Raw genomic sequence first — 12,047 nt, 5'->3', positions numbered from 1 at the left:
TTTAGTCCTATAGGAGGAGCAAACTTTTCTACATCAAAGTACTTATTCCCCGTAGTGGAATGAAGAATAAGCTTCTCCAACGTCTTTTCTCGTTTGACTAAACCATCCATCTTTTGTTTTATGGCTAGAGCCTCCTTCTTTTCGGCTTTTTTTAGGTTCTTAATCCTTCTTTGTTCGGCTTCTTAAGCCTTTTCTTCCCTCATGCAAATAATCTCTTGTTGGAGTTGTTCGATGGTTGACATTATTGTTGAACTAGGACGAGTTGACAAAGGGAGATGGTTTGAAACGGTTGGATTATTGGATGGTAAACGTATAATGCGAGTGCCTGGGCGTCTTCGTTCCCAAACTTGGTAACCAGCCCTAAAAGAAGTCGAGAAATTAAGAAAAATCACACGCTTGCTTTTTAAAGAAATAAAAAAGAATAAGAGAAAAAGAAAGAAGAAAGAAAAGACGCAAAAACTACGTTCAAAGGGATACCATCGCCTTTCAACAATTCATAAAGAATGATATTGTTTGGACGAGCCATTAGTTCACGAAGAATTGAAATGGTCTCGTAGCAAAAGGCGCGCGCAAGACTTAGGGTTGCGCGCCACTGGCGCGCGCAACTTCTGACCTTCCACTGGACATGGTCGCGCAACTCATAGAGTTGCACACGCCACCCGATTCTTATGATTTTTTTATTTTTAATTATTTTATTTTACGAACGATGTTTTTTATTTAACTTTTTTTTTTAATATTTCTTTTTTATTTTTTATTTTTTTATTTCATGACATCCCTTGAACATGACTCAAAACTGCAAAGGGACAACTTTGTAGTTAGGAACCTATATAAAAAGAAAACTTTTAAGAAGAGGGATCGCACTAACAAGGTTCTACTTAAAGCACTACGCTAGTACATTCCTTGGCCTACCCAAATTAATTCACCCATGTCAAGAGACATGAATGAGCCAATCTAAATGGGGTCTTCCTAAAAGGGGTTAGACTATCCTATACACGTCTCATATAATCATGTAATCACATAAGCATTCAAAAGGAACCGTTATAGCATATAATGTCATTCTAAGGTCAAGGCTTGGGTGTCCAAAGGTACCATATCTTAAGAAGCAATGCACAAATCAATCACTCAACGTGTTGACCCATGACATGGTTCTCCCAACATTTTGTTGGCGATATGGGTGGGATGATTGTTATTGATTTTGGGATAGAAGCGTAGTGTTGGCGACCCCAAGTCAATGAGTCAATCCCCAATGGTTTGAAGGTACTATGATTATGCATGATGTAATGTTGCTTGTTTGGCTTTTACTTTCACGAAGAAGGAAGATATTATGCATTCAAGTCTCGCTCTCTAACTAGAGATTATTCAAGTTAGCCGCCTTCGTTATAACTCATAGGTAACCTAAGTTGGAAACCTTGAACCATAACTAAAAACTAATCTTGCATTGCAACCTCTAAGTCCCCAGTGGAGTCACCACTGTAAAGAGGGTAGCCCGTCGTTGGGGATCTCACTTTTTTTGTGCCCATGGCCCTTTAAAAGCTTAGGACTTTACACTTTTGAAGGTGTGTTAGGATTTGAATTCCTGACTGTTTGGGGGACCTTGAATGAGAATTGATTCTATCATTACGCTTTTTTGTAAGAAACCAATATAGAGTTGCCAATGAGCTTTAGGAAAACTCATAAACCTCGTTCATGCCTTTCTCCCAAGTAGAGTTCAAGGGATATTTAGCACGAGTCATAAGCTTTCCCATGCCCAAATTGGTCTACTTGTACCAAAAATGAGTTCAGGAGCGAGGGTACAAAAATAATGTTCCCTTTAGGGGGGATCGTTATTCTAGCCCTAGTGCGGCCTCTACTAGCTTTTCCTTTTATCACAATTTCATTGCCAAACAATATATGCAACGTGATACCTAAAACTAAGTTAGTGGATTTTATTTATACACGTTAATCACATAAAGATTACATTACAACGAATGTCGTTATTCTTATTTAGTCCAAATTCGTGAAAGAACAAAAATAAACAAGATTCGACTTGGCTTAAGTAATAAAACAATCAATTAATTAATCCAATTCTAGTCTTATTTAACAAAAGAATACTATGTCAAATTAATTAATTAAATGTATTTTAACGTGATCAAACAACACTAATTAATTAATTCAAGTGATTTAGGACAAGATAAGTAGTGTGATTTATCTAAGCGCTCGGGAATTACCACTTTTCCTTGCTAGATCTTCGTTTAGAATGCAAATGGACACCTTCTTGTTGGGGAACCTCCACCGTAAGAACAAAGTAATTAAAGGGTGAGTGTTTGGGACAAGAGGGTTGATTATTGCATAAATTCACAAAGATGTTACTTCTAACTTCTAGGCTATTTTTCTGTGTCTTTAGAGCTCGTATTGAACCTCTATTTATAGGGAATGAATTAGATTAGAGTTTCGGAGGTTCTGCCGTAACATGTGGCGGCGCAAGTGAAGGATTTGTGCGCTGTCAAGGGCAGCATGGCTTCTAGTCTTGCACGTAGCTATATGGTAAGATTCGGTTCAGTATATTTTTGAAATTATGAATCTTTCGCAAGCACATATCTGAGGGTTGCGCAGGATGAGTTGCGCACGCCAGGCCAGTGCGACTTCATGAATTACACGCGGATTTTTCTGCGGCAGCCCTAGATTTTAACCTAGGCACTCTAAATCTGTCCGAAATTAGGTTTAATATTGAGATTAGGCCTAATTTCTGATCGGGCTTAGTGTTAATGAGCTTATTTCATTTCGTTTGGGTCAAGCTAGCTAGTTTTATGTGTTTAGGCCTTAATCGGTAGTCCATGAGCATTCCTTACTCCAATCCAGCACAAAGATGAAATTATTTATCGTCATAACACTTCTGGTCGGGACAGGGGACCAAATAAAAGTAGATGTCTACCAGTAACTTTGTCGCTCGCTATCTTGCAAAGTTTGTTCCTTTTGGTGTAAAGTTTTGGGCAATCATAGCCATGTGAGAAATTTCCGTATGTGCTTATGGACAAAAGTTTGATTAATTAATATAAGAGCCTTTGTGGCGTCAAAATAAATAAATAAATAAATTAGTACTTTTTTTAACCTAAATAAATTGGTACTTTGATATTTCTTGGGTTTTTTTTTTTTTTATTTATTTTATGTGTGATTTGTTTATGCATGTTTGTGAATGCACATCTTTGACAATTAATATCAATAATTATGTTTGTCAATGCAACTTCTTTGTACATATGTTTTACAATAATATAAGTGTACATCGAACAACATTAGGGCACTTTTAGTCAATTAGGGGAATTTTTAGCCTTTTTTAGGTAACTTTAAACTTGATACAATTTTCTATTAAAAAAAAATTTGATACGGTCTTAATGTAAATAGGCAAAGGTAATATAATTACTTTCAATTATTGAGATTGATTTTTACACTACAAGAAAAACTATTTATAGCAACGAAGTTTTAGCAAAGACCTTATTTATTTATTTATCGACATAAGCTTAAGCTTAAGGAAATTTTGATGGTTAAAAAAAAAAAAAAAAAAAAAAAAAAAAAAAAACTCGATCGGCTATAATCACCTACTCTTTTATAAGTTTTATTTTACCACCACAAAAAAAAAATTCCAAAAATAAAATTTCACCACAACTTAACGGATTCCATCCAAGAATCCTATAGTGGGGCCCACCACATTCACGTGTTACTAATCCATTGGATAAAAAAATAAAAAAAAAAACCCTGAACCCTAACTCAACCGCCACCCCACCACCGATAGCCCTATCCCTAACTGCCAAGCACCCTCCTGCTCCATCCCACCCGCCGCCGAAACCCCTTCCTTGAATGTCGAAACCACCCAAGCCACCCTTCCCTTTTCCCACCCAAAACCTGGTCCTTTCCCCTTTTCCCCCTCTTCGAAAACCACCCTAGCCACCACCCCACCACACAAACACTTATTGTAAGACGGTTAATTTCAGGATTACTACAACAAATTAAAATTAACCCTAAAATTGACTGTATTGTAATAAAATTAAGGAAAAATTCATGGCAATAATCCGACCTTTAGCCCATTCTTTTTTAATAATCCGACCTTTCGATTATTATTTAATAATCCGACCTTTAGGGGTCTTAATTTTTATTGGTCCCAACTGGTCATGTAACCTGATATAACAGGTTACATGACACGTGGCGGCCTGCGATTGGTAAAAAAAAATTAAAAAAAAAAATCAAAAAACAAAAACAAAAAAAATAACAAAAAAAAAAAAAAATTAGCCAGCCACCAGGGAGCCCCCTGCTCCGGCAGACGCGCCGGCGGCTTACCCCCCTTCCTTCTCCTTCCTCCCCTTCCCTCTACCCCTGCTATTGCCCTGCCATCCCCAGCAACACCGAACCACCCCCGCCCCGCATCTCCCTCACTCGCTCCCTCACTGCCACCACAGCAGCCCATTTGGGGGAATAGGGTTTATGGAGGCCAGAAAACATGGTAAAGGTGGTTTCGGGGCTGCGGTGGTCGGAAGGGGTTGCAGTGAGGCAAGGTGGAGGTTGGTTGCGGTTTTCGCGGGTTAGGGTTTGTTTGGATGGGTGGGGCGACGGTTAAGGGGAGGTTGGAGTAATAAGGGGTGGTTCGGCCGGCGGTGGGTGAGCGCGACGCCGACCGACCGATTTCTGGGCTGGGGAGAGGGGAGCTGCGTGAAGGGGAGGGGGAGAGGGAATGGTGGCAGGGGTGGTGGGGAAGGTGGTGGCAGGGGTGGTTCTGTTTTTTTTTTTATTTTTTATTTTTTTTATTTCTTTTTTTTTTTGTAAAAATTATCAAAGTTTAAAAATTAAAAAAAAAAATTGTTTTTCTTTTTTTAATTTAAAAAAGACAAATTGCATAGTGACACGTGTAGACAAATTGCATAGTGACACGTGTATTTAAAACCAAAAAAAAAAAAATTGACCGGTTTAACCGGTTTCTGGTCAAATGGGACCATTAAAAAAGAATTGAGGGTAAAGGTCGGATTATTAAATAATAATCAAAAGGCCGGATTATTAAAAAAGAATGGGCTAAAGGTCGGATTATTTCCATGAATTTTTCCTAAAATTAACGTACCGCCTTATACCATATTTATCCTAATTTGCAAGCTTTAAATCTCTCCGTATTTTTTTCACCAATAACCAACCATCAATCTTACCCCACCTAAATATCATTTCACCAGTTGCCTAATTTTCCGCCGGTGAAGACTTCCGTCAAAATAGGTTTTTCCGGCGATGAGTGCGGCGGAGGAAGTAAAGCCTAGTGAAGCTCCACGGCGGCGCTTGTCCTGTATGCCTTGCTTCGACGCCCTTTGGTTTTGCTATTGTATTTTCTCTCTCCTCTCTTCTTCTTTGAAATTGTTTTGATTTTGCTATTTGAAAGAAAAAATTGTGACAGAATTAAAATTATAAGTATGGTAGGAATAGTTGGATTGTTATTTGTTAATGTAATGTGTGCAAACAATTAATCTTCCTCTATTCATTTGTTTTTCAATGAACTTTGATCTTACTTTTGTTGATCCCTTGATGATGAATGTTGAAGTTGTTTGAACTTTGATCTTACTCTTGTTGGAGTTTCATTGTGAATTTAGTTCTTCTTTTGTTGTTAATTAGAGTTGTGATTGAATTTTCAATGGTGGATAATGGACATTTGTTAAAGCTGGATTTTATTGCTTTCCTAAGTATTGGGCGTAAAAAATTGGTGTAAATTACAAATTATTGATTATATGTGCAAATTGATTAATTTCTTGAACACTCTCGCGGTAATTCATATTTTCATTTTTTTTTTCTTTCTAACTTAGGAGGTTACATGTTACTGGTAAATATTTCAGTCATTTCGGGAATTTTGGGTATAGCCAATTGGAATCTTTGTGGAATATATCGCCGTATCTGCACCAGTAATTCTTGTATCATTTTACAATGTGGGAAAGCTAGTGATTCTAAGGGGAAAAGTGTTAATTGCTTGGTGTGAAATTTATTGGCGTAGTCCTTAGTCACAATACTTTGTATTAATCGCAACACTTTTTTTGAAATACTACCATGCTGCCAGTGCAATTTGATAAAGGAAATTAGTCTGGTTCATACTTCTGTGATAACTTCTCTGTTTTCTTGCTTATGAAGTGATGATTGCTGATATTTGCTGGATCTTGCTTTTAACCTTGTATTATTAATCTATTATAATATTCAAAAATTGTTTCAGGCTTTCAGCCATAATGTAGGATTGTGTTCTTGTCATTTCAGATTATCCTCTTTTCTCATTGATCTAATTTCTGCTAATGACTGCTTTTGTTTTCACAGCACCAGTTCATCAGGTGCAGCAATATTATCGGCTTGGAGTTCTTGACAATTGTTCAGGGAAGTGGAGTAAGCTTGTTGACTGCTTGAGTTTGAAAACTAAGAGTTCAGCTGAATTGCAGGTTTGTCCAAAATCCTTTTGCAGATAAATTGATCAAGGCTTTTTCACTTCTGCTATTTAAATCGGAAACCTAGGGCGGACCCACCTTTAGTCATAGTGGATCCTGGGACACACTATTATTTTCTAAAAAAAAAAAAATAATAATACAGTAAAAAAATAAATGTGAAAAAAGTAACTACGGTCCTTTGAGGCTCTCTGACAATTGATCATACTACAAAGTACAAACTACATGTTCACATACCACATTACTATTCCCACTCTCCCAGCTTTCGCGTGAAACCCAACCAAAAAAATAAAAATAAATTTATTGAAAGAAAACAAAAGTTGTCAATCATTTTCTCTCTCCTAAAAAAGTAATTTGATAGAATAGCAGTAATTTGGGTATTTTTGTGATTGTTCTTGACTTTATGCTATGCTAATTGTTTTAAAGCTATATGTTGTTAATTTGTTGTTCTTATTTAGTTTAAAAATGATTATTTAAAGGTTTTGCTTTGGATTGATTATTTGTTATAGGATTTTACATTTATTATTTACAATATTAATTGTATAGTTGTTATTACAAAACGGGAAATTAAAGTTGCATTTTCCATTTGTTTGTCAATTTTGATTTGTGAAATTGTGATATTGTAAATTGTTATCAAAACGTACATGAAAACCCGTTCACATCAATTGTAATAAATTTAAGTATTTTTGTTGTAATATGAATTTGTATTACTTTATGAAACGAAGCTTCTTATTTATGAAATATCTCTAATTCTCTAATTTTTTTTTGTTCATTAATAGAGCTTTGTATTGTATGATATTTTTCCGTTTTTTAGTTGACACCATTTGACTTTTACACTATTCACAAAATACACTTTGGCTAGTTATTTTGAACTATGTCTCAATGCATATTTTATCACCCACTTTTTAGAATTTTACAATGTCGAGAATTAGAGATATTAATCGTTAAAACGGTGTCTTGAAAAACGTGATAAAGAAATGTGTCAACTAAAATATAGAGGTAGTATATTATATGCGATAGATAGTCGATGGGATAACCTAATAATCCAATCCTGGATCCGCCGTCCATCAATTAGTGTTCCTGTCATATTTGACCTGGATAGTCATAAGTTTTACTCATAATAAGAATGAAGATATTGGAAATGAGTAATATATAGAACTTGCAGAACTAGTATTGATAGAATGCACCACCTAGGGTTTCGAATTTGTCATAAAAACATGGGTACTTCTTTGTTCTAGTCTAGATGACAAAAGTCTTTTTTTCACCTTCTTAGTTCCATGCAAGTGTAAGTCAGTAAACATGTGTTAGTACTCTATCCCGAATGACATTGAATTCTCTTGCCAATATGTTGGATCAACTGTGTTTATAAGATGACTACCTTCTTCATTAGAAGCTTTACATAAGGTACTGATGCTATTATCCTTTTATGTGGAACAACTGGTACTCGCGGAATAGATCATGTTTAATTTAGAAGCATTGAAGGGTTATGAATGCAATCTAACGTAATCTGTTGAAGTGATGAACAACATACCAGTTTTATGGCGCCTTTATCCTGATTAGTGTTATGGTAGCGACTAGCGAGGCTGTTTTCAATGGATACACATAAAACAAACTGCATAACAGGAAGAAAAAAAAAAGAGTATAAAAGAAAAGTGGAACAAGGTTTTGTAGAATTTTTAAAGGGAGTTAGTGGTTTTGAGCATTAGGATCTAAACAGGTCTCACCATGTTTAGAGATCATATTAAGGTGACTTAGAGGTTAGAGCATTAGGATCTAAACAGGTCTCATCATGTTTTGAGATTATATTAAAGTGACTTAGAGGTTAGAGCATCAGGATCTAAATGGGTCTCAAATCTCATGTTTTGAGATCATTAAGTTGCCTGTTGGCCTCTACTTATATGGATTTAGAGCTGCGGGTGCAAAGATCTAGATTATGCTCTTGTCACTGGAACATCCTTTTTTCTGAACTTACTGGCTGTTATTTGAACTTATTTCTAGCTGTGAGACATTGGTATCCCTTATCTGTACTTGATTTTTCCAAAACTTATTTTCTCTAGGTGAAAAAAACAAGGTCCTAGTTTTTTTTTTTTTTTTTTTTTTTTGTTTAGACCAAAAGTTGGATCTTGGATGTCTACTGTGCAGTTTGTGTCTTAAAGCAATAAAATGTTCTGATTACCGGCCCCACCCCCCCCCCCCTCCCCCCCCCCCCCCCCCCCCCCAAAAAAAAAAAAAAATTCCCCCTTCCTCTTGCCTTGTGTAATCTATTTATGCTGGTCTGATTATTTAGACTCTGGGATCTTCATTTAAAGTAGTTTCCTACTCTGACTGAGAACTGAGAAATTTATTGTTGAATGCAGGATATTTTGGAAACACGTGAGAAAGAAAAGTTGCACATTTGGTCTTTTAGGACACCGGAAGAATCAGCTGCTAAATGGCAACAGTGGTATGGACATTTAGATGAACCAGAGTAACTACATCCTACGAGTTGCTCTTTTTCAGACTTCATTTCAGTGATTTAACCAGAGTGCCTTATCAAAGCGGTGACTGTCCTTTACAAGCTCATATTTCAATTCCTTTACCAAAAATTACAGCTTTTCCAGTATATGAATTAGGACTAAATCTTTTATTAATAAAGCTATTGACTCATATGATATTATATTTTGGAACCAACCAATGCTACTTGGACATATTCAAATCATAGCTTATTGAATTCATGAGCAAAATTTTGTCAAGGGTTGCTGATAATTTGATTGGCCGAGGTTGTAATTTTAACATTTTTGAATTTCTATTTTTATCGACATCGTAGTTGTGCACTTGTTCAGGGTTAGTCGAAGCTGTGAACAGGCTGGAAAATTTAATGAAAGTGATTACAAATTGTTGAATTTTATTTTTTAATTATTAATGCAATCTCTTCAATTGATTATCATATAATTTTTGAAAGAATATTTTTAATCTTATGTAAGCAGTGGCGGACCTGGCCTTGTGCCTGGTGGGTCAAGTAGGGCCCAAAAAAAATCTAAGTTTTTTTTTAAAAAAAAAAATTTACGGTTTCTGGGAAATGGGGTTTGATGGAGTAGATAAAGCTCAGAAGTTGCTTTAATGGAGGAGAGAGAAAATGTCGGGAAAGGGAAATAGAGTAGGAAATCGGGTCTTCAATTGATCTCTCGTAATTTTTCTGCGACCTCTGTCTCTTGTTGTACCTCACTCTCGTCTTCAATGGGGTCTGCATGAGGAAATCGACACACATGAATGAATTTAATTCAATACATAAGGAAGGAAGTCTTTTCTTACTATTAGTTCTTACAGAGGGTACTAAACTGCGCTGCAGAGGAGAGGGAATGAAAGAGAAAGAAGAGAGGAGAGAGAAGAAGAAAGAGTGGCGTGGATTGAGATTTGAGAATAGGAAAGGGGGGGTGTCTTCTGTACGTGGCTTTTGGACTTTTTAGATTTAGGTTTTTTTTTTTTTTTTTCCCTTGTCAACCAAACGAGTTATTACTTCATACTGCTGTTTTGTGTCCTCTTGTTGCCTTCGGTTCTAGTCCTGCTTGCTTAATGCTTATCAACAACACTTTTGTTTTGTGTCCTCTTGTTGAAGATCATATGCATTTTGCCCTATTTCTTACATTGTTGTTGTTTTTGCAAGTGTTTCGACCTAAGTTTCGTATATTTAGTTGGTTGCATATACTTAATATTTAGTTCTTTAATGTTATATAGCTTCTGAGAAAGAGGGTACAAGAACAGAGGATATATGGTTTCTGGGTTTTTGGATGTATTTTTTAGTACTATTATTTGGTTGTTTGGTAAATTTTTTTTTTACATATTTGGTTATCGATTGTGACTCACCAGTCGGAAATTCCTGGGTCCGCCACTGTATGTAAGTACCTAAGATATACCACTGTACAGTACCTTATCATTTTTCTGGTTTTAATTTAATAATGAATAAGTACTCGAGGACTAAGATCATGGAATTGGCATATTGAAGAAAGGATTATGTTTTTTTAGCCTAATAACTTGATATTGATTTCCATGTACACTGTTTGCGACTAAAGGCAGCCTCAATGAATCAGAAGGATGATCGAAGGAATGAACAGCATTAGAATTAAGAACTATCTGCCTGGTTGCTGCAAAGACTCCAATTACCATAATCAATGAGAAGACAGATCCAATGACCAAAAACATGCAACATCGCTTGGATGGTTCAAAGGTTAAGTTGAAGAAAATGACAGGCAGGATAAAGTCGAGGGGCACCAAGCCAGATGCTCCATCAGTGCATTGACATGGCCAAAAAATGGAAGCAACCTGGCTATGGTAGTGGCTGCAATCACAGAAATGGACCTTGAGATTATTCTTAATGTCACATTGCGGTGAAAACAGGTTTACACTGGATAAACAAACATCCGCTCCAGAGTATAGCTGGTGCAAGTATACACCTGTTGAAGCAGAAAAGTAATTAAATTAAGATGGATAATTTGGATTTGAAATCACTTCTATGAAAAAAGGCTTTTTTCTTCACCTAAAAAACCAACTATTTGTTTTATCTGTTCATCTTAAATGATCAAAACTTATTTTTCTTGAAGTTACCTCGTTCTAAGTTGAAACGAGCAAAGGCTAAATATTCAGAAACAACCAGAAACAACGGATACCTGAGGATAATGAAGCTGATTGTGGTGATAAGAAACCAAAACCATTTATGCACCAAAACATTGCCATTTTTATCGTCGAAGTTATCAAGTAAGAAACTGTTAGTGCCACATTGCCAAAGGCCCAATACCCTGAGGCTGCCACACTGGAGAAAGTTAACAGCAAAACTGTATAACTAAGACCTAGCCCCTTGAACATTTTCTCCTACTGGTGCTACTATAGTTGCCTATTAGGAGTAAAGTCTTTGGTTTAGATATAAACATACTTACAGATATCAAAGTCAATGTGTCTTTGTTTTCTTAAATAGAAGAAACAAACTTGAATAGTTGAATTTTGGGGATGATTTTATTCCCAAATCAAGTAGAGGCCAATAGGCAAACACTAACACCTGGTTAAGTTTGCACCATTATCGTTGATTCCTAAATGGTTCGAGACCAATGTGAGTCAACAATCTCATGGATCAGTGAAGGGGATTTGTGGTTGCCTTCAGAATTGTCCTCTTCGTGAAATCCAACATTTTCGAAGTTTGTCCTTTAACTTGTTAGTGGCTCTCTAGTCTCTACATTGTCCCATTTGATTTAAGTGCAAACCGATCTCATTCGCTATACATGGTCATAGGGAGTTCAAAGGCACAATAGTTATGCACAAATAAATACATATCAGTGACAATTTTGTAAATAATAACAAATTAAAAGTACTATTTAGAGGTAAAAAAGTACAACTAAACAAAATTAAATCCTTTTTCCAATATTAAATCCTTGTAATGACAAAATTCAATGGAAAGGATGAGTAAAATTCAAGATAACTATTCAAGATTGATTGGTCATAAATATTAGCCATGAAAAAGGTAAATGAGATTGAAAAAATATATATTTTTGTTGAACCCCATATAGTGTGCACTAGTGAGTTGTCCCACATTAGAGAAAGAGGAGAACATCAACCACTTTATAAGCTTAGGAGTTACTCCTCCTATCACCAATTGGT

At 35.9% G+C, this 12,047-nt stretch overlaps 2 protein-coding genes across 3 annotated transcripts; one reads left to right on the top strand and one right to left on the bottom strand.

Annotated features, from left to right (window-relative positions):
• Positions 1–5,109: 5,109 nt before the first annotated feature.
• LOC110709462 (uncharacterized protein C227.17c-like) lies at positions 5,110–9,309 on the top strand. Of its 2 annotated transcripts, none has more exons than XM_021887677.1 (3): positions 5,110–5,293; positions 6,301–6,419; positions 8,780–9,309. In XM_021887677.1, the coding sequence occupies exons 1-3, from the start codon at positions 5,239–5,241 to the stop codon at positions 8,891–8,893; spliced, it is 288 nt and encodes a 95-aa protein (XP_021743369.1). In that variant the 5' UTR covers positions 5,110–5,238; the 3' UTR covers positions 8,894–9,309. The 2 variants fall into 2 exon arrangements, with proteins under 2 accessions (XP_021743369.1, XP_021743368.1); XM_021887676.1 differs by having other exon boundaries at positions 5,111–5,329.
• Positions 9,310–10,382: 1,073 nt separating this feature from the next.
• Positions 10,383–11,261, bottom strand: LOC110709479 (GABA transporter 1-like). Its single transcript, XM_021887702.1, has 2 exons — positions 11,066–11,261; positions 10,383–10,852 (listed from the first exon to the last, which is right to left on the bottom strand). The coding sequence occupies exons 1-2, from the start codon at positions 11,259–11,261 to the stop codon at positions 10,383–10,385; spliced, it is 666 nt and encodes a 221-aa protein (XP_021743394.1).
• Between the last annotated feature and the right edge of the window lie 786 nt (positions 11,262–12,047).

Source organism: Chenopodium quinoa, unplaced genomic scaffold (assembly GCF_001683475.1).
Source record: "Chenopodium quinoa cultivar QQ74 unplaced genomic scaffold, ASM168347v1, whole genome shotgun sequence".
In the NCBI taxonomy this organism is placed as follows: Eukaryota; Viridiplantae; Streptophyta; class Magnoliopsida; order Caryophyllales; family Amaranthaceae; genus Chenopodium; species Chenopodium quinoa.
The sequence above is the reverse complement of the archived record's forward strand: the minus strand, read 5'-3'. Positions and strand labels throughout refer to the sequence as shown.

Coding starts and splice junctions, on each gene's coding strand:
- LOC110709462 (XM_021887676.1), top strand. CDS start 5,239: ATGAGTGCGGCGGAGGAAGTAAAGCCTAGTGAAGCTCCACGGCGGCGC. Junction 5,330..6,300: donor CGCCCTTTGGTTTTGCTATT/GTATTTTCTCTC, acceptor TTGTTTTCACAG/CACCAGTTCATCAGGTGCAG. Junction 6,420..8,779: donor AGAGTTCAGCTGAATTGCAG/GTTTGTCCAAAA, acceptor TGTTGAATGCAG/GATATTTTGGAAACACGTGA.
- LOC110709479 (XM_021887702.1), bottom strand. CDS start 11,261: ATGTTCAAGGGGCTAGGTCTTAGTTATACAGTTTTGCTGTTAACTTTC. Junction 10,853..11,065: donor ATCAGCTTCATTATCCTCAG/GTATCCGTTGTT, acceptor CTGCTTCAACAG/GTGTATACTTGCACCAGCTA.